Source organism: Oratosquilla oratoria, chromosome 3, assembly GCF_046742065.1.
Source record: "Oratosquilla oratoria isolate Oo_2021 chromosome 3, ASM4674206v1, whole genome shotgun sequence".
NCBI lineage: Eukaryota > Metazoa > Arthropoda > Malacostraca > Stomatopoda > Squillidae > Oratosquilla > Oratosquilla oratoria.
In genome coordinates, this window is record NC_134779.1 from 41,967,618 (window position 1) to 41,989,430 (window position 21,813).

Genomic DNA, 21,813 nt, shown 5'->3' on the forward strand with positions numbered 1-21,813 from the left:
TACACATGGGAGAGGGTGGTGGAGGGAAGGGTGGTAGATAGAGCGCTAATGGATTATGTAGTGGTAAATAGGATTATGATAGGAAGAGTTAAGGATGTATATGTGCTAAGGGGAGAGGGTGGGGGAATATCAGATCATTTTTTGGTGGAAGGTAAGCTGAGAGTGGAGGATAGATGGAGAAAGAGCAAAGGGACAAAAGGTAGGGAGGTTCTTAGAGTGAACTCCTTGAATGAAAAGGAAAAGGAGAAGGAGTACGAAAAGAAGCTGAAGGAGTGGGAGGGAGTAAAGGATGGAGCAGAGATGGGTGTGGAGGAGGAATGGGGATGGTTCAAGGAGGGAGTCTTAAAGTGTGCAAGGATGGTGTGTGGAACAAGAAGGACAGGGGGAAATAGAAGAAAGGGTAGTGAATGGTGGGATGAGGAAACAAAGAAGGTTGTAGAAGAGAAGAAGCGAGCATTCACAGATTGGTTACAAAAGAGGACGGGGGAGTCATATGAGACGTACAAAGAAAAGAAAAGAGAAGTAAAGCAAAAGGTAAAGGAGGCAAAGAGGAGAGCAGATGTGAAATGGGGTAAGAGTATGACAGAAAATTTTGAAAGTAATAAAAAGATGTTTTGGAAAGAAATTAAGAGAGGAAGAGGAGGCGAATCAAGTAGGGAAGAAAAGGTAAAAGGTGTAGATGGAGAGATGATAATGGAAGAGAAGGCAGTAAGGGGAAGATGGGCAGAATATTTTAGGGAGTTGCTAAATGTGAAGGAGAATAGGGAAGGAAAGATAGCTGCAGTGGGAAATGCGAAGAAAATGAGAGTGATGAGTGAGGAGAATGGAGGAGAAATAAGGAAGGATGAGGTGAAGGCAGTTGTTAAGATGATGAAAGCAGGTAAGGCACCTGGTCTGGATGGATGCCATGCAGAATATCTGAAAAAGGGAGGTTCAATGATGGTGGACTGGTTGGTGAGGTTATTTAATGTTTGCTGGAGAGAGGGTAGAGTACCGGAGGACTGGAGAAGTGCCTGTATAGTTCCTCTTTACAAGGGAAAAGGGGACAAGTGTGAATGTAGTAGTTTCAGAGGGATTAGCCTGTTAAGTGTAGTAGGGAAGGCTTATGGGAGGATCTTGATTGAGAGGATTAGGAGAGGAACAGAAGGAGTAATTGGTGAGGAACAGTGTGGATTTAGGACGGGTAGAGGTTGTGTAGATCAGATCTTTGTGGTAAGACAGATATGTGAGAAAGCTATAGGAAAGGGGAAGGATGTTTTTTGGGCTTTTATGGATCTGGAAAAGGCTTATGATAGGGTAGATAGAAAGGCACTGTGGGAGGTTATGCAGATATATGGGATAGGAGGAAAGCTTTTGGGAGCTGTCAAGAGTTTTTATGAGAGTAGTAGAGCTTGTGTCAGGATTAGAAATGGAGAGAGTGAGTGGTTTGAAGTAAAGGTGGGACTTCGTCAAGGATGCGTTATGTCGCCCTGGCTGTTCAACTTATACATGGATGGGGTGGTGCGAGAGGTGAATGCTAGGGTAGTGGGTCAGGGATTGGAGATGGTTAAAGAAAATGGAGAAAAGTGGGAGGTGAGCCAGCTGTTGTTTGCGGACGACACTGCGCTTGTGGCAGGGTCGGAGGAGGGATTGAGGAAGCTGGTGGCAGAGTTTGGGAGAGTATGTGATAGAAGAAAGCTAAAGATAAATGTGGGTAAAAGTAAGGTGATGAGATGTACAAGGGGTGAAAGTGGCAGTAGACTGGAAGTGAACATTAAGGGAGAGCGACTGGAGGAAGTGGATAGTTTTAGATACTTGGGTGCAAGTGTAGCAGGAAAAGGTGGAGTGAAGGTGGAGGTAGAATGTAGATTGAGAGAAGCGAGTAAATGCCTTGGTGGATTAAAGAGTGTAATGAGGAATAGACATCTAGGAATGGATGCGAAGAGGAGACTGTATGAAGGAGTGATTGTGCCAACAGCACTGTATGGGGCAGAAACGTGGAACATAAGAGAAGAAGAGAGAAGGAGTTTGAATGTGTTTGAGATGAGGTGTCTGAGAAGTATGGTGGGGGTTACTAGGCTGGATAGAGTGAGAAATGAGGAGGTGAGGAGGAGAACAGGGGTGAAAAAGGAGCTGGGAGATAGGGTTGATGAAAGAATATTAGGATGGTTTGGACACATGGAAAGAATGAGTGAAGAAAGACTAGTAAAAGAGGTATGGAAGGCAGATGTGGAGGGAGTGAACATGAGGGGATGTCCTAGGATGAGGTGGATGGATGGGGTGAAGGGGGCTTTGGAGAAGAGGGGAATGTCTGTTGAGGAAGGAAGGGAGAGGACGGAAGACAGAGGTGAGTGGAGAATGGTTGTATATGGATGATGTTGTGATTGCATGAGGAGGAATGGGCAGGGGGGTGGGGTAGTATGTGTGAGTAAATTTTGACGCAGCCCGAAGGGATTTCTCCCCGTCCTCTCCTTATATGTAAGGGGGGACGGAGAGGGGGGGGGTCGCCGATTAAATGAAGCGGCCTTGCTGTGGATGTGCTGTGTCTTGCGACACTGCTTCTGACCCAGGGCGGTGGGCAGGGTGCAGGGATGACCCGTCATCCAGGCGGTGCTCAGATGAGAGGGAGGGTGGGAGGGGTGTGGAGTGTATTTAGGGATGAAATGGGTGGGAGTGTTTTTATGCCTTTCCCTTTTTGGCTACCTCCCTTGAAAGGGGGAAAAAGCCTTGGTATATGTATGTATGTATGTATCATTTTTGTGGCCCTTTGTTGTACTTTTTCTAGGGTCTGGATATCTTTTACGAGGTATGGGACCAGCACTGCACTCCATAATCCAGGTTTGGGCGGACAAGGGAGAGATACAGATGGAGCACTACTTCCTGGTTCAGGACATCAAAGTTCCTCCTGATAAGTCCTAGGCGACTATTGGCTTTGGCCATTACCTTTGATACATGAACAGAAGATTTGAATGTGTCAGATACCAGGATGCCAAGGTTCTATTCCTGGGAAGATTTTTGTAATGCCACTCCATTTAACTGGTACTCAGCTTTGGTGTTGTTAATTCCAGTGGAAGGCAGAAGTGGAGGGAGTGAACATGAGGGGGAAACCTAGGATGAGATGGATGGATGGGGTAAAAGGGGCTTTGGGGAAGAGAGGAATGTCTGTGGAGGAAGGATGGGAGAGAACAGAAGAAAGGGGTGAATGGAGAATGGTTGTATATGGATGAGGCTGGAATGGGTGGGAGATGGGGGGTGATTTAGTATGTGTGAGAAAAATTTGACACAGCCCAAAGGGATTTCTCCCCGTCTTCTCCTTTTCTGCATGAGGGGGAAAAAGCCTTTGGTATGTGTATGTATAATTCCAATATGCATTGACGAACACTTCTTTACATTGAATGTTAACAGCCACCTATCGCTCCAATCTTGAAGTCAGTCCATGTCTCTTTGAAGGGCCTGTATGTCCTCTTCAGTCTTTATAGTCGAGTAGATCTTGGCGTCATCTGCAACTAGGCTGGCTTTTGTCTCAAGATTGTTGACAAGTTTGTTGATGTATGCAAGGAAAAATACTGGCCCCAAAAACAGGCCTCTGTGGAACTCCACTCATTACAGGTAGCCAGTCTGAGGTGGTGTCTCAGATTGTCACTCTGTGTTCTCTCTCTGTTAGGAAATTTCTAATCCACCTCAAGGCCCTGCCCCCTATACCAAGGGCCTCCAGTTTCTTGATAAGTTTGTGATGGGGGACCCTTTCAAAGGCCTTTTCGCAGTCCAGGTAGTTAATGTCCACACAGTCACCATTATCCACTGTATTAATAAGGTCATCAAGGTAACTTAGCATGTTGGTGAGGCAGCTTCTGTTACTTCTGAACCCATGCTGCGCATCAGTTATGAAATGGTTGTCGTCCAAGTGCTTAATGATCTCTCATTGGATTATTCCTTCCATTACCTTTGACACTATTCTGGTTAAGGACACGGGTCGATAATTTAATGGGTCAGTCTAACAGCCCTTTTTGTAGATGGGGATGATGTTGGCCTTCCTCCAATCAGGGGGTACATCTCCTGTCTCCATTGATGTATGAAAGATATCGTGGAGTGGGTCGCACAGTACTTCAGCATATCCTTTAAGTATGAGGGTTGACACCCCATCAGGTCCCGGGGCTTTATTGGGATTATCCCCTTTGATACAATGATGCCTACGTAGGCGTCATGAGGAGCAAGTGGGTACGCGAGGATGCCGATGTCGGCATCTTGATTATATATATTGTAGTTGTACCTGTGTGACCCCCATACTCTGTAAACTGGCTTCATCATATTTTCTGTGGTTATCAAAATTCACGGGTGAAAGAGAACGAGCAATACAGCAGTAACTTTATTTATTATAATGCGAGTATTATGACGCAACATCGCACGTCTGGCAGCTAATGCTGCCTGCGAGATTTTGGCCCGTATTGAAGGGGTTAAGGTCTTGCAGCCGCTTTTTCATGCCTGTTCGTGTCACTTGTACGTTGTCAACTTAAGGTCCATGATATTGCACACTTGGCACTGGGACTGGTTGGCTTACATCTTCCTTCACAAACACTTGGTTGAAGGCATCATTCATTATGTCCACTGTCTCATTGTCATTTTCTGTAAGTGTTCCTGTGCTAGTTCTGAGTTGTGTAATGCCCTCTTTGACTGTAGTCTTCGAGCAGACATAAGCCCAGAAGTGCTTTGGGTTCTCAAAGGGATTGGTAGCTCCCCATTTTTCGTAGCTGTTCTTTGCTGCTCTTACTGCTTCGGTTACTGTGTTTCTAGATGTGTTGCATACATTTTGTCTGGCTGCACTTTTATTCACTCAATATTTTTTCCATGCTTGTTGCTTGTTTATCAGCATTTGCAGCTGCCTGTTCATCCATTTGGGCTTCATAGATGATTGAAAGTATTTGTGCACTGGTACACACAATTTAACTATCCAGTTGTAAAATTCCAGAAATATATCCCATTTTTCACTGGCTGTTTCAGCTTCATAGAGTAGCTTCCAGTCTGTGTCTCTAAAGAGGGAAATCACATTGTCTTGGTCTGCCTTGTGATAGTTCAGTTTGGATTGTCTGCTGGTCTCCTCTGGTGTTGTATCAATAGTAATTTTGAAGCACAAGACAGCATACTTACTCCTTCCCAGTGGTGCCAAGTACCTTAAATCCTCTACTTCATAGTCATACATATACCAAGGCTTTTTCCCCCTTACAAGGGAGGTAGCCAAAAAGGGAAAGGCATAAAATCATTTCCACCCATTCCATCCCTGAATACACTCCACACCCCTCCACCCTCCCTCTTATCTGAGCACCTCCTGGATGACGGGTCATCCCTGCACCTTGTCCACTGCCCTGGGTCAGAAGCAGTGTCACAAGACACAGCACATCCACAGCAAGGCCGCTTCATTAAAACGGTGACCCCCCCTCTCCGTCCCCCCATTGCACATAAGGAGAGGACGGGGAGAAATCCCTTCGGGCTGCGTCAACTTTTGCTCACACATACTACCTCACCCCCCATCCCCCCGCCCATTCCACCTCATGCAATCACATCATCCATATACAACCATTCTCCATTCACCCGTCTTCTGTCCTCTCCCGTCCTTCCTCAACAGACATTCCCCTCTTCCCCAAAGCCCCCTTCACCCCATCTATCCACCTCATCCTAGGACGTCCCCTCATGTTCACTCCCTCCACATCTGCCTTCCATACCTCTTTTACTAGTCTTTCTTCACTCATTCTTTCCATGTGTCCAAACCATCCTAATATTCTTTCATCAACCCTATCTCCCAGCTCCTTTTCCACCCCTGTTCTCCTCCTCACCTCCTCATTTCTGACTCTATCTAGCCTAGTAACCCCCATCATACGTCTCAGACAGATGGCAGATGTGGAGGGAGTGAACATGAGGTGACATCCTAGGATGAGGTGGATGGATGGGGTGAAGGGGGCTTTGGGGAAGAGGGGAATGTCTGTTGAGGAAGGACGGGAGAGGACAGAAGACAGAGGTGAATGGAGAATGGTTGTATATGGATGATGTGATGCATGAGGTGGAATGGGTGCAGGGATGGGGGGTGAGGTAGTATGTGTGAGCAAAATTTGACGCAGCCCGAAGGGATTTCTCCCCGTCTTCTCCTTTTATGCAATGGGGGGACAGAGAGTAGGGGTCGCCGATTTAATGAAGCGGCCTTGCTGTGGATGTGCTGTGTCTTGCGACACTGCTTCTGACCCAGGGCAGTGGACAAGGTGCAGGGATGACCCGTCATCCAGGAGGTGCTCAGATAAGAGGGAGGGTGGAGGGGTGTGGAGTGTATTCAGGGATGGAATGGGTGGAAATGATTTTATGCCTTTCCCTTTTTGGCTACCTCCCTTGTAAGGGGGAAAAAGCCTTGGTATATGTATGTACTAGTTTTGTATGTTGTTGGCACTGGTGGACCTGTCATTTCCTTTCCTGTTTCTATATATGTGAAATGACGACTATGGTCCTGGTGTGGCAGTGTCATCATCAAGGGACCACCCCTGAACCCCAAGAGTTGGGGCCTAACCAGCCAACCCTTGCCACCAGCTCTCACACAGGTGGCACTAGCCACCATCCAGCCCTACTAAACTACCAGAAGAGGATAGATGACAGCAGTTTACACAACTGCCCAGGATGTAACACTTCATCCCATATTATACAACACATAATGAAAGATTGCATTATACACAATCATGCGTACTAACAACACAGTATATACTCTATAAAGGATTTGTGGGAAAACACTGTTCCAACCATAGCGTTCCTCAGGGAGATGGGACTGCTCAGCCAGACAGTCAAGTGAATGACAACAAGAACAGTAAAAATGATGACTATTTTCTCCTGTAGAAGCAAGGTAGCAAAGTCAAAGGCATGTACCTACTCCCACCCATTCCACTCCTTTCCACCAACCCCTTCTGAATCCTCTCTCCCACAAAAGGACAGAGTCCACCTGGCCAGACTGCGGTGCGGCCACCACCCAGCACTTCTAAGCTACCAGAAGAGGCTGGATGACCGCATTGTGAACAGCTGCCCAGGATGTAACACTTCACCCCATACCATACAACACATAATGGAAGACTGCATTATACACAATCATGCACGCAAACAACACAACATACACTCTATAAAGGATATGTGGGCAACCCCAGTTTCGGCTGTGGCATTCCTTGGGGAGACGGGACTGCTCAGACAGACAGTCTAGGGAACGACAACAACAACCCCTCTTCCCTCTCATCTTAGCTCCTCATAGATGATGGGTCATCCTTGTATGCTGGCCACTGACCTGGGTGAGAAGCAATGTAGCATGACACAGTACATCAACAACAAGGCTGCTTCACTTAATCGGCCAAACCCCCCTCCCCCATCCCTTCATGCAGAAAAAGAAAAGACAGGGAGAAATCCTTTTGGGGCTGTGTCAAAATATTGTTCACAAATAAGTACCCCTTTCCCCAGCGCCTCTCTTCCTTGCATAACACTGTCATGTATATACAGCCATTCTCAACTCACCCCTATCTTCTGTCTTTTCCTTTCCTTGCTCAATAGACATTCCCCTCTTTCTCAGTGCCCCCTTCACCCCATCCACCCATCTCATCCTCGGTTGTCCCCTCATGTTCACTCTCTCCATCTCTGCCTTCCATACCTCTTTTACTAATCTTTCTTCTCTCATTCTTTCCATGTGTCCAAACCATCCCAATTAAAATTATATCAACCCAATCTGTCATCTTCTTTTCTACTCCCACTCTACCCCCTTCACCCCATCCATCCATCTCGTCCTCGGTTGTCCCCTCAAGTTTACTCTCTCCTCCTCTGCCTTCCACATCTCTTTTACTAATCTTTCTTCACTCATTTTTTCCATGTGTCCAAACCATCCCAATCAAACTTACATTAGCCCAATCTGTCATCTCCTTTTCCACCCCTGCTCTGCTCCCCACCTCCTTATTTCTCTCATTCTAACCTAACTCCTACCATACTTCTCAGACATTTCATCTCAAACACATTCAAACTTTTCCTCTCTGCCTCTCTTAAATTCCATGTCTCTGCCCCATACAAAGCTGTCAGCACAATCACCTCTTCATAAATCTCCCTTGCATCTATTCTCAGATGCCTATTTCTCCAAAGGACTGGAGAAGTGCCTGTATAGTTCCACTGTATAAGGGAAGAGGGGACAAATGTTAGTGTAGTAGTTTCAGAGGAATCAGTTTGTTGAGTGTAGTATGAGAGGATTAGGAAAGGAAGAAAGGGAGTAATTTGTGAGGAACAGTGTGGGTTTAGGAAAGGTAGGGGTTGTGTGGATCAGGTTGTTGTGGTTAGACATATGTGTGAGAAAGCTTTAGCAAAAGGTAAAGATGTATTTTGGGCCTTAATGGATTTGGAAAAGGCTTTATGACAGGGTAGAGAGGAAGGCACTGTGGGGGAGGTTTTGCAGATATATGGAATAGAGGAAAAGCTGTCAAGAGCAGTTGCGTTTTTATGAGAGTAGTAGAACCTGTGTTAGAATGTGAAATGGAGAGAGCGAGTGATTTGAGGTAAAGGTAGGACTGTGTCAGGAATGTGTCATGTCACCATGGCTGTTCAATGTGTACATGGATGGGGTGGTGTGAGAGGTAAAGGTGAGGGTAATGGGCAGGAGACTAGATATGGTTAAAGAAAATGGAGAGAAATGGGAGACAACCCAGTTGCTGTTTGTTGATGACACTGATTTTGGGGAGGTATGTGATAGGAGAAAATTGAAGGTAAATGTGGGTAAAAGCAAGGTGATGAGATGTACTAGGGGAGAGAATAGCAGTGAGTTGGAAGTAAGTCTTAAAGGAAAGAGACTGGAGGAAGTGAATAGCTTTAGGTATTTGGGGTCACATGTGGTAGGAAAGGGAGGAGTGGAGGTAGAGGTAAATTGAAGATTGAGAGAAGCAAATAAATGCCTTAGGGGATTAAAAAATGGGACTGACACATTGTAGTAACCAAATTTAAATTTGCTTTTTATTATTATTGCATTAAATGTGGATGTGGGCAAGTGCAGTTGTTTTGGGGATGTTCCATATTTAGTGTATAAGATGTTAAAAAAAAAAAATCTTTAAATATAGAGCAACCAGAACAAATTGTAGATTATGAATAGGGGTGAGAATGTTAAGTGAGATTTAACCCTTTTACTGAGTAGAGTATTTCCCACGAGTGATTGGAAATCCCTGGTAGCACTCAGGACAGATGATAAGTTGTGAATAGGAGTGAAAGGGTAAACTGTGATCAATTGAACCCTTCTACCTTGAAGGAAGTATACTCGTTATTGAATAAAATTACCTGGCAACACAAAACAAATTTAAGTAACTGTTAGCAGTAAATGGGTTAGATATATACAATATGTTTTGGCATATTGTATGAATACTCGCCCCATCATTACATTGGTATTTCTTTTCTTTCGACTATTTATGTATGAGAATGGTTGTATATGGAAGATGGGGGGTGAGGTAGTATGTGTGAGCAAAATTTTGATGCAGCCCAAAGGGATTTCTCCCCGTCCTCTCCTTTATATGGGGGGTCGCCGATTTAATGAAGCGGCCTTGCTGTGGATGTGCTGTGTCTTGCAACACTGCTTCTGACCCAGGGCAGTGGACAAGGTGCAGGGATGACCCGTCATCTAGGAGGTGCTAAGATGGGAGGGAGGGTGGAGGGGTGTGGAGTGTTTTCAGGGATGGAATGGGTGGGAATGATTTTATGCCTTTTCCTTTTTGGCTACCTCCCTAGTAAGGGGGAAAAAGCCTTGGTATATGTATGTATGTATTTATGTATTACTAGCATGTTTATTTACTTTGGCAGGTTGATGTCAAAGTGCTTCAAGAGGCTCGACTTGCCAAGAAACAACGAATCAAGAAGTATCCACCTTCCACAGTTTACTTACAGGTCTTAGGTTCAGGAGCTCCTGGAGCACCAAGATCGCTCTATGTCTTTACGGAACATGCCAGGTAATAGGATAAGAATACGTTGTAGTATTTATATTTGTTGGAGCTTATTCAACTGCTTTTTAAACATGCCACCATCTCTTTATTTTCACAAAGATTTATATGGTATTTAGGCAAAGGGTTATAGAGTTCAAGTATTTTAATTTCATGTACTCCTTTCTTTCTTAGCAGGAGACCTCAGTAATTGTCATGGAAGATCAAAAGCTTTGGGATACTTAATCTCCCAGACTTAAAACCAAATAGCCAATATAATCCCAGTTTTTTCTAAGGTCTCTGTCAATCGTACTCTTGTTATATTCTCTAATGTCTTTATCATTATATTTGTAATGAACACTTGGGGACCAGTGATGGGTACCTTCAAGTGGTGGTCATAGAAAATGGATGTCAAAGAACCATTTCTTTTCTACCCATTTTCCAAATCCATCAACACCCTCATCTCCATATCACAGTCTTTGGACTGGACCCAAGATCTCCCACCATCATTTTCAATAGTATTTCTTCCACTTTTTCACACAGAAAAGAAGTAAAAACTGGAAACTGCTCCAATTAATATTATATGCCAGCGATGTAAAAAAAAAAGTCCCATATTAATAAACTACACACCATTGTCCAGTGTTTCTCACTACATAGATCTTTGAGAGGGCTCAAGAACTATTGTCTGGTATTATGAGGCTGGGAGTTTCCAGTTGTTGAAGATTGAAGCATTAGTTATTATTAATCAACATTGGCTTGACAAAATTCAGCCTACACTGAAATAGTACCAACAGAAAAAGCTTGGTCATAGACATGAATTGTAGCAGACGTAATTACCATACAGAAGATGCAGAGCTTCTCATCCTACATTCCCCCCTCCCCTTAACCTACCCAGACAACAACACAAAATTAATTCTCTTTTGACTTTTGGGTCAATCTGATGGCTGTTGCCGTGGGTCTTGTGCAATAGAGACATGAGACAACATATTAATTGACACATGCCACTACTACTTGTGTAAAGATTGAAATATACTGCTATTAATGTAAACTTCCTTTCAGGTACCTTTTCAACTGTGGAGAAGGATGTCAACGCATGGCATACGAGCACAAGGTCAAGTTGAGTATGATGGAACACATAATGGTGACTCATAAATCTTGGCAAAATGTTGGAGGATTACCTGGGCTTTTGTTGACCCTTCAGGACACTGGAGTCCCTGAAATTACTCTGCATGGACCTCCTGGCATAGTAAGGGATTTGGACAATTGTTAACATAGCTCAGGTGATAATATATTTTTAATCTCATTGGAAATAATTTATGTGCCTACATACATGGATAGTGAGATGAGGAGGTGAGGCTGGAAAGAGGGCTGCCAGAAAGGGTTGATCAAAGCATACTGGGGTGATTTAGGCATATGAAAAGAATGAAGAAAGACTTGCAAAAGGAGTGTGAAAGGCAGAGGTGGATGGGAAGAAATTTGGGGGAAGACTAAGAATGGGAGGGATGGATGGATGGGGTGAAGGGGGCCCAGGTAAAAGAGTGACATTTGTAGAGCAGGAAAAGGGAGAGGTAAGAAATAGGTGTGATATGAGAATTGTTGTTAATAGATGATAAATTGACATGGCCCAAAGGGATTTCTCCTTGTCTTCTGTAGTTACTCATGAGTGGACAAGAAAGGAGGATCACTATATAATGATGTGGTAGGGGTAATCCAGTATGGGCTGTCAGGCCCAGCTAAGAAGGTACTGTGTCTTGCTGGATTGCTCCTGACCCAGGCAGTGGGGAAAATGCAGGGATGGCCTTTCATCCACAAGGAGTTAGGATAAAAGGTAAAATAAATGGGTGGTGGGTGGGTGCCTTTGATGGCTACCTCGCTTATAAGGGCAAGAAGCCTTTTGGTATATAGATATATAGGCTTAAGTAATACCTCCAGAAGACATTTAATTTTGTTTTAAATTTCAGTAATATGGTTTGCAAATTTTATTTATCTTTATATAATTTTGATTAATGTTGAAATAATTATGATATCTTGTGCCTTTCAGGCTTTTGTTGATATATGGCTTCTATATGTTCTTTGCAGGAAACCTTGTACTTCGATACTCGACATTTTATCAGGTTTAGAAATTTAAACATCAGTTACAATCATTATACATCCAATGATGGAAAGTTCGGCTCCAAAGAAGATCCACTTAGCATTCAGTATGTGCCTTTGTGGGCTACCACTATGAGTAATTCAGAGGAAGAAGCAGAAGTTAAAGAAAACCTTGAAGTGAAAACTGAAGCTGGTCATGATACTACAGCCTCCCAAGTTTCAACATCTGCAGGCAACTTAAATGGAACTGAAGAATGTAAGTTTTTACCTTTTTTTTGTATTCACTGACTCGTTTATCCAAAGGCCCAATATTAGGGGGAAGTCTTGTAGATACATTGGGATTGAAAATGAAACATTTATCCTCTGTTGTGTTGGCAAGATACTTGTTATGTCAGAAGGAGTTGAGATACTTGAGTGTGGAGGTAATGGTATGATCCAAAATGTGTTTATGGGTACAAGTAAGACCAGTGTCTTAGGCTATACCCACTGACTGTGCTGGCCACATCACTGAGTGCCAAACAGATATTGCCATTGTCTTATTAAGCTTTTTAGATCATATGCCCATGGAGATAAGTTGGTACATATCCCAAAGGCTTTCCCCCCTTACAAGGAAAAGCCTTTGGGATATGTACCAAGTTGGTAAGTTTATAATTCATGTAAAGATGAGGAGCACTTTGAACCATATCTTATGGTATTTTATCAAAACATGTTCATCTTGCAGAGAAAGAAGGTCCCTGTGCCAAGTATGAATCGTTGGCAAGGAAAGTACCCATTTTCAAAACCCATCAATTTCCTCGCTTCTATCAGGAAGTGCAGCCCTGAAACTCTGACAATTTATCTCTGAATGAGGCCCAGAATCTTTCTCCCTATGAACCTCATCTGTATTTCTTACACTTTTATACACACAACAGTCCAAAGTTTCTTCCCAGAGAGATTTGTGGGAGGTTCCAAGGACTTGCCAGCTACTGTGGGGCTGTAGTTTTTCTCCTTAATGAAATTCAAGGCAATAATTATTCAAACCCAAGCCACAGTGCTTTGAACTGTATATGCACATGAAGATCACTCTTCCAGTGGTTGTATGGTCAGCCACCTTAGTGTATTTCAGAAACTGAGTACAAAAGATATACTAAACCTGTAGTGGTTTTTACTTGAATTCCTAGTAATTGTATTTACATGATTACAAGAGAGAGTAAATTAGGGTCACTTCCATTTCCCAGTTTTATGTTCATGTTGTAGGTCAGGTCATGACACTTTAATTTTCTTTTTGTTATTGTGAATTTATATTTTTTATACATTTCTTTTCAGGTGTTGACTATTATGCCCATGAAAGAGGGAATGGGAAAAGGACTGGAGGGGATGGTGCAGCAGTCATGGCAAAGAGACCCAAGAAGGAAGAAAGTGTTCTTACCCGAAACCTAGCTGTTGCATATATATGTCAACCACCACCAAAGGTTTTAGACTTTTATTTAAAGTTTTTATTTGATTATATATGTATATATATTGTGTCTTGTCTATATCTGAACCAATAGACAGAGTGGTTGGGAAATGAGGAGTTCCAGGAAAAAATCGTAGTGGAGAGTTGATGGTGGAGATGTGTCTAGAAAGAGAGCTGATGATAACAAATACAGTCTTTAGGAAGAACGTCAAGCATAAGTACACATGGAAGAGGGTGGTGGATGGAAGGGTGATAGACAGGGTGTTAATAGACTATATAGTGGTAACCAGGAGTATAGTAGGAAGAGTTAATGATGTACATGTTTTAAGGGAAGAGAGTGTGGGAATATCAGATAATTTTTTGGTGGAATGTAAGTTGAGAGTTGAGGATAGATGGAGAAAGAGGAAAAGGACAGAAGGTAGGGAGGTGCTTAAAGTGAACTGCTTCAATGAGAAAGAAAAGGAGAAGGAGTACAAGAAGAAGCAGAGAGGAGTGGGAGGGAGTGAAAGATAGGGTAGAACTAGGAATGGAGGAGGAATGGGGATGGTTCAAGGAAGGAGTCACAGGGTATGCAAAGATGGTGTGTGGAGCAAGGAGGAAATAGAAGGATGAGGAAACAAAGAAGGTTGCAGAAGAAAAGAAGCAAGCATTCACAGATGGTTGCAAAATATGACAAGAGAATCATATGAGAGGTACAAGGAAAAAAGAGAAGTAAAGCATTAGAGAAAGGAGGCAAAGAGGTGAGCAGATATGAAATGGGATAAGAGTACGACAGAAAATTTTGAAAGTAATAAAAATATGTTTTGGAAAGAAATTAAGAGAGGAAGAGGAGGGGAATCAAATAGAGAAGAAAGGGTAAAAGGTGCAGAGGAAGAGATAATAATGGAAGAGATGGCAGTAAGAGGAAGATGGGCAGAGTATTTTAGGGAGTTGCTAAATGTGAAGATGGATAGGAAGGGAAAGGTAGTTGCAGTGGGAAGCACTAAGAAAATGACTGTGATGAGTGAGGAAAATGGAGGAGAAGTAAGGAAGGATGAAGTGAAGGCAGTTGTTAAGATGATGAGAGCAGGTAAGGCACCTGGGTTGGATGGGTGTTATGAAGAATGTCTAAAAAAGGGAGGTACAGTGATGGTGGACTGGCTGGTGAAGTTATTTAATGTTTGTTTAAAAGAGGGTAGAGTGCCAGAGGACTGGAGGAGTGCCCGTATAGTTCCACTTTACAAGGGAAAGGGGAACAATTGTGAATGTAGTAGTTTCAGAAAGATTAGTTTGTTAAGTGTAGTTGGGAAGGCTTATAGGAGGGTTTTGATTGATAGGATAAGGAGAGGAACAGAGGGAGAAATTGGTGAGGAAGTGTGGGTTTAGGACAGGTAGGGGTTGCGTAGATCGGATTTTTGTGGTAAGACAGATATGTGAGAAAGCTTTATGAAAAGGTAAGGATGTTTTTTGGGCTTTTATGGATTTGGAAAAGGCTTATGACAGGGTAGATAGGAAGGCACTGTGGGAGGTATTGCAGATATATGAGGTAGGAGGAAAGCTGTTAAGAGCAGTCAAGAGTTTTTATGAGAGTTTCATGAGGAATTTGGTGGAATGTAAGTTGAATGTTGAGGATAAATGGAGAAAGGGGAAAAGGAAAGAAGGTAGGGAGGTGCTTAAAGTGAACTGCTTCAATGAGAAAGAAAAGGAGAAGGAGTACAAGAAGAAGCAGAGAGGAGTGGGAGGAAGTGAAAGATAGAGTAGAACTAGGAGTGGAGAAGGAATGGGGATGGTTCAAGGAAGGAGTCACAGGGTATGCAAAGATGATGTGTAGAACAAGGAGGACAGGAGGAAATAGAAGGAAGGGTAATGAGTGGTGGGATGAGGAAGCAAAGAAGATTGTAGAAGTAAGGAAACGAGTTTTCACAGATTGGTTACAAAATAGGATGAGAGAATCATATAAGAGGTACAAATAAAAAAAAGAGAAGTAAAACATAAGATAAAGGAGGCAAAGAAAAGAGCAGATGTGAAATGGGGTAAGAGTATGACAAAAAAAATTGAAAGTTATAGAAAGATGATTTGGAAAGAAATTAAGAAAGGAAGAGGAGGTGAATCAAGTAGAGAAGAAAAGGTAAAAGGTGCAGATGGAGAGATAATAATGGAAGAGATGGCAGTAAAAGGAAGGTGGACAGAGTATTATAGGGAGCTGCGAAATGTGAAGAAGGATAGGAAGGGAAAGGTAGTTGCAGTGGGAAGTGCTCAGAAAATGAGTGATGAGTGAGGAAAATACATACATACATATACTAAGGGATTTTTCCCCCTTACACGGTGGGTAGCCAAAAAGAAAAAGGCATAAAAACCACTTCCACCCATTCTATTCCCTACATATTCCACTCCCCTCCACCCTCCTCCCTCCCTCTCATCTTGGTACCTCGTGGATGACGGGTCATCCCTGCATCTTGTCCACTTCCCTGGGTCCGAAGCAGTGTCACAAGACACAGTACATCCACAGCAAGGCCGCTTCATAAATTTGGCGACCCCCCCTCTCCGTCCCCTCATGCAGAAAAGGAGAAGACGGAGAGAAATCCCTTCAGGTTGTGTCAATTTTTTTCTCATACAAACTTCCTCACTCCGCATCCCCCACCCACTCCCCCTCATGCATCACAGCATCATCCATACACAACCCTTCTATATCCACCCCTATCTTCTGTCCTCTCCTGTCCTTCCTCAACAGACATTCCTCTCTTTTGTAATGCCCCTTTCACCCCATCCATCCATCTCATCCTAGAATACCCCCTCCTATTCACTCTTTCCACCTCTGCCTTCCATACATCTTTTACTAATCTTCACTCATTCTTTCCATATGTCCAAACCATCCTAATACTCTTTCATCAACCCTATCTCCCAGCTCCCTTTCCACCCCTGTTCTCCTTCTCACCTCCTCATTTCTCACTCTATCTAGCCTAGTAATCCCTATCATATTTCTCAGACATTTCATCTCAAACACATTCAAACTCCTTCTCTCTTCCTCTCTTTATGTTCCATGTTTCTGCCCCATACAGTGCTGTTGGCACAATCACTCCTTCATATAACCTCTTAGCATACATTCTCAAATGTCTATTTCTCATTACATTCCACCAAGGCATTTACTCGCTTCTCTCAATCTACATTCTACCTCCACACCCTACTCCTCCCTTTCCTGCCACATTTGCACCCAAGTATCTAAAACTATTCACTTCCTCCAGTCTCTCACCCTTAATGCTCACTTCCAGCCTGCTGTAACTCTCTCCCCTTGAACATCTCATCACCTTACTTTTGCCCACATTTATCTTCAGCTTCCTTCTTTCACACTAACTTCCTCAGTACCTCCTGTAAGGGAAATAGAGGAGAAATAAGGAAAGATGAAGTGAAGGCAGTTGTTAAGATGATGAAAGCAGGTAAGGCACCTGGATTGGATGGATGTCATGCAGAATGTCTGGAAAAAAAAAAGAGGTACAATGATGATGAACTGGCTGGTGAGGTTATTTAATGTTTGTTTAAAAGAGGGTAGAGTGCCAGAGGACTGGAGGAGTGCCCGTATAGTTCCACCTTACAAGGGAAAGGGGGATAAGTGTGAGTGCAGTAGTTTGAATGCTTATGGGAGGGTCTTGATTGAGAGGATTAGGAGAATAATTGATGAGAAAGAGTGTGGGCTTAGGACAGGTAGAGGGGTGCATGGATCAGATTTTTGAGGTAAGACAGATATGTGAGAAAGCTTTATGGAAAGGTAAGGATGTTTTTTTTTTTTTTTTTGGCCTTTATGGATTTGGAAAAGGCTTATGACAGGGTAGACAGGAAGGCACTGTGGGAGGTATTGCAGATATATGGAGGAAAGCTGTTGTTAAGAGCAGTTAAGAGTTTTTATGAGAGTAGTAGAGCTTGTGTTAGGATTAGAAATGGAGAGTGTGAGTGGTTTGAGGTAAAGGTGGGATTTCATCAGGGATGTGTTATTTCACTTTGAATATTCAATTTATACATGGATGGGGTGGTGCAAGAGGTGAATGCAAGGTTAGTGGGTCAGGGATTGGAGACGGTTAAAGAAAATGGAGAAAAGTGGGAGATAAGCCAGCTGTTGTTTGCTGATGACATTGCACTTGTAGAAGGATCAGAGGAGGGATTGAGGAAGTTAGTGGCAGAGTTTGGGAAAGTGTGCAAAAGAAGGAAGTTGAGATAAATGTGGGTAAAAATAAGGTGATGAGATGTACAAGGGGAGAAAGTGGCAGTAGACTGGAAGTGAATATTAAGGGAGAGAGACTGGAGGAAATGGATAGTTTTAGATACTTGGGTACGAATGTGGCACGACAGGGAGGAGTGGAGGTGGAGGAAATTAAAAAGTGTATTGAGAAATAGACATTTGGGAATGGATGCTAAGAGGAGATTGTATGAAGGAGTTATTGTGCCAACATCACTGTATGGGGCAGAAACATGGAACATAAAAGAGGAAGAGGAGTTTGAATGTATTTACCTAGTTGTATTTTATGGGAAGGGGAGCTATGCTCATGGTGTCCCGTCTTCATATCTCATTTTATCTAGACTGTTTTTAAATTCATGTATTGTTTTTGCACACACCACTTTCTCATCTAACTTGTTCCAAATGTCTATTACTCTGTGGGGAAAGCTGTTCTTTTTCAGGTCTCTTCTATAATTGTCTTTCTTGATTTTCTTTCCATGTCCTCTTGTATTTCTACTATCCCATTTTATTAGATCCTCTCTATCAATAGTTTCTATGCCTTTCATGATTCTATAAATAGTTATCAAGTCTCCTCTCTCTCTTCTTTGCTCTAATGTTTATAGCTCAAGTTTTGCTATTCTCTCTTCATATGATAGTTCTGAGAGTGTTGTTGCCAATTTTGTAATTGCTCTTTGTATTCTTTCAAGATTTGTTATACATTTTTTTGTACTTGGTGACCATGTCGGCGCTGCATATTCCAATCTTGGTCCTATCAAAGTGACTAGTATTTTCTGCACCAATTCTTCATCCAGGTATGTAAATGCCACTTTGATTGTTCTTATTAAATTATAAGTTTCTCCAAAGATTTTGTTTATATGTTTCTCAGGGGACATATTATTCATTATAATGACTCCTAGGTTCTTCTCATTTTCTACTTTTTTTTATTTCTTCTCCCAATTTATATGATCCCACTATTCATTTTTTTTGCCTTTTGCAGATTCCATTATACTACACTTAATATTGAATTCCATCTCCCACTTCCTACTCCATTCCCATACTTTATTGAGATCACTCTGTAGTGACTCACAATCTTCTTCTTCAGCAGTACTCTCCAAAAAAAAAAGTTCTTTTCAGTCTTAGTTCTTTTTTCATGCTTTTCATTTGGTTCATTTCTAAGTTTTATTTTATTTTATTATTTTTTTTTTTCATTGCTCATTTCTTTTTTATCCATACATTTTTGTGTTGTTCACTGTTTGCTAGTTTTGTTGTAATCATTTGTGACCAAAGTTTTACTTTTAGTGGCCTAAATTTTTTTTTGTATCTACCCTATATGTCTCTTCAATTTCTTTATGTATGCTTTGTCACCCCTCTTGGCTCTCTTTCAGAATTTCTTTAGCAATTTATTTTTCCTCTTTTTCTCTCTGATATCTAGGAACATCATGTTCCTCTTTAATACCCTAGATTACAATGCATCTTTTTTTGTCTACCGTGTCCCTGACCAAATTACCTTTTTCTTTAATCACTTGGATTACTGTTTCCTTAGCATTCTCCTTGCCTTGCTGCTTCACTATTTCTTTAAAAGAAAAATTTTTACTTTCCTGTTCTACTTTCGACTGTTTTATCTTTTGGAAGTCATTTTCTTTGATCTTTTCTTCCACTTTCTCGATCACTGCCTGCATTTCATCCTTCATCTCTTTCTTTAATGCCTCATTCCTATTCATATCTTCATTTTCTCCCTTTATCCTATTTAGTTCCATTTTCAACTCATCTATTTCCCTGTTATTTTCTTCAATGGCCTTTCTTAATAGGGCTACTTCTTTGTATATAATTTTGCATTCACTTTTAAGTTCGATTATTTCATCTGACAAGTTGTTGATTTCCCTATTTCTTATTATATTTTTAATCCTAGATTCTCTTTCCATATCTATCCCTCTATACATACTAGTATTATCCCTATCAGATCCAGAAAATACATTTCTTTAAAACCTTTGGTATGTCTTCGGTGTTTCATTCAGGTATGTCCTTTTTGGAATAACGCCAAGCGGTGACTCAACTCTACGTACGTTTAGGCATTGTTTTGTTGGTTCCTTGTCCCTTTTATCTTCATTTTTCCTTCCATTTTTTAGTAACTGATTGTGAAAAAAATAAAGATACAAAGACAGTTACATTGTCGGCCATTCAAATGATAAATCTCCCTTCTTGTTTTTGTAAACAACTATGTAGGGTTGGTTGGTTCCAAATTCATCTGTTGGCAAAGTGCTAGTTAGCAGTTCAGAGCTTGTTTTCGATATGTGTTGCTTAAATCGCTGCTCGTGTGAAGGAGTGATTGTGCTGACATCACTGTATGGGGCAGAAACATGGAGTATAAGAGAGGAAGAGAGGAGAAGTTTGAATGTGTTTCTGATGAGGTGCCTGAGAAGTATAATAGGGGTTACTAGGTTGAATAGAGTGAGAAACAAGGAGGTGAAGAGGAAAATGGGGGTGGAAAGGGAGTTGGGAGATAGGTTTGATTGAAGAGTGTTGGGATGGTTTGGAAATATGGAAAAAAATTAGTGAAAAAAGATTAGTAAAAGAGGTGTGGAAGGCAGAGGTGGAAGGAGTGAACATGATGGGGCGACCAAGGATGAGATGGATGGATGAGGGAAAAGGGGCATTGGGAAAGAGGGGAATGTCTGTTGAGGAAGGATAAGAAAAGACAGAAGATAGGGGTGAATGGAGAATGGTTGTGTATGGATGATGCTGTAATACATGAAAGGGAGTGGGGTGGGCAAGGGATTATGTGTGAAAAATAATTTGATGCAACCCGAAGGGACATCTCCCCATCTTCTCTATTTCTGCATGAGGGGACAGAGAGGAGTTGCTGATTAAATGAAGCAGCCTTCCTGTGAATGTGCTGTGTCTTGCAACACTGTTTCTGACCCAGGGCAGTGGGCGAGATGCATGGATGACCCGTCATCCAGGATGACCCGTCATCCAGGATGAGCCAAGATAAGAGGGAGGGAGGGGGGTGAATGGGAGTGGAATATGTGGGGATGGAATGGGTGGGAGTGGTTTTTATGCCTTTGTTTTTTGGCTACCTCCTTTGTAAGGGGAAAAAGCCATTGGTATATGTATATATATCTTTTGTATATATCTTATATATCTTTTGTATGGAATAGGATGAAAAAATTGGCTCCAATTTATTTAATATTGAAATTTTCCAGATTTTAATACATGTTTTATAAATGTGGAGGCAATTTGTGATGAAGAGTCAGGGTTGAAATGTCATCTATAGTATCATGAGACATGTTTCTTACTGAATTCAGGCCTAATGTCTATTATATGCTCATTAGGCATGACAGTGGATGAAAATTAATCTATGTGCCATGGAGATTATTGAGTGGTGGGGTTAGACCAACCTCAGCTGTTGGGCCTCGCTGTGGAGGTGCTTTGGCTTACTGTATTACCAACTAGAGTATGGGTGGGAAATGGAGATAACCTGTCATCCACAATGAGCTAAGATAGAAGGGACAACAAATGGGTAATGAATAGGAGAAGGGTGGGTGTATGTTATCACCTAGTCTTCTTGGTATAAGCATGTATATTTAGTTATTTGTTTTTGTTTGCAGGCAGGTGCATTAATATTAGAGAAATGTGTCAAGTTTGGAGTGCCACCAGGTCCACTACTTGGAGAGCTGAAACGTGGGAATGATGTCACTCTGCCCAATGGGAACGTAGTCAGGGCTTGTGATGTCACAAACCCTGATGACCCTGGACCTGTATTCATAGGTATGTTTATTTTTTCATTTTTGTTTTCTTTTAATGAATGTGTATACTATTGAAATAAACACCATGTGAGGATGGAGCCTTTATCAGTATGTGTCACTTGTTACAACTTTTTCAGGTACATAGTCATAATACACATAACTGAGATTAAATAAGAGGAACTGTGGGAGGAAGAGAGGTAGGGAGGGAGTATAGGGGGATCACTGAATACTAGGAAAGGTTAAGAAGATGGACCAAATGCTGAGAACAGGAAAGGTTAAGGATAAGATGGAACAATTGGTTGGGTGAAGGACATTAGCTCACAGCCAAGGACCAAAAGGATGTTTTGCTTATTACATCTTTTTCATTGGTATGTGTATGTATGTATATTTACCTAGTTGTATTTTAAGGGAGAGGGAGCTATGTATGTG

General features: G+C 42.1%; 1 protein-coding gene across 1 annotated transcript in view; it reads left to right on the forward strand.

Moving 5' to 3' along the window:
- RNaseZ (ribonuclease Z) overlaps positions 1-21,813 on the forward strand; it is a 39,278-nt gene that overhangs the window by 3,510 nt on the left and 13,955 nt on the right. The window contains exons 2-6 of the mRNA XM_076180290.1: positions 9,811-9,956; positions 10,986-11,172; positions 12,006-12,273; positions 13,323-13,468; positions 21,247-21,406. Coding sequence (XP_076036405.1) covers positions 9,811-9,956; positions 10,986-11,172; positions 12,006-12,273; positions 13,323-13,468; positions 21,247-21,406 — 907 coding nt within the window. The remainder of the gene's footprint in view (positions 1-9,810; positions 9,957-10,985; positions 11,173-12,005; positions 12,274-13,322; positions 13,469-21,246; positions 21,407-21,813) is intronic.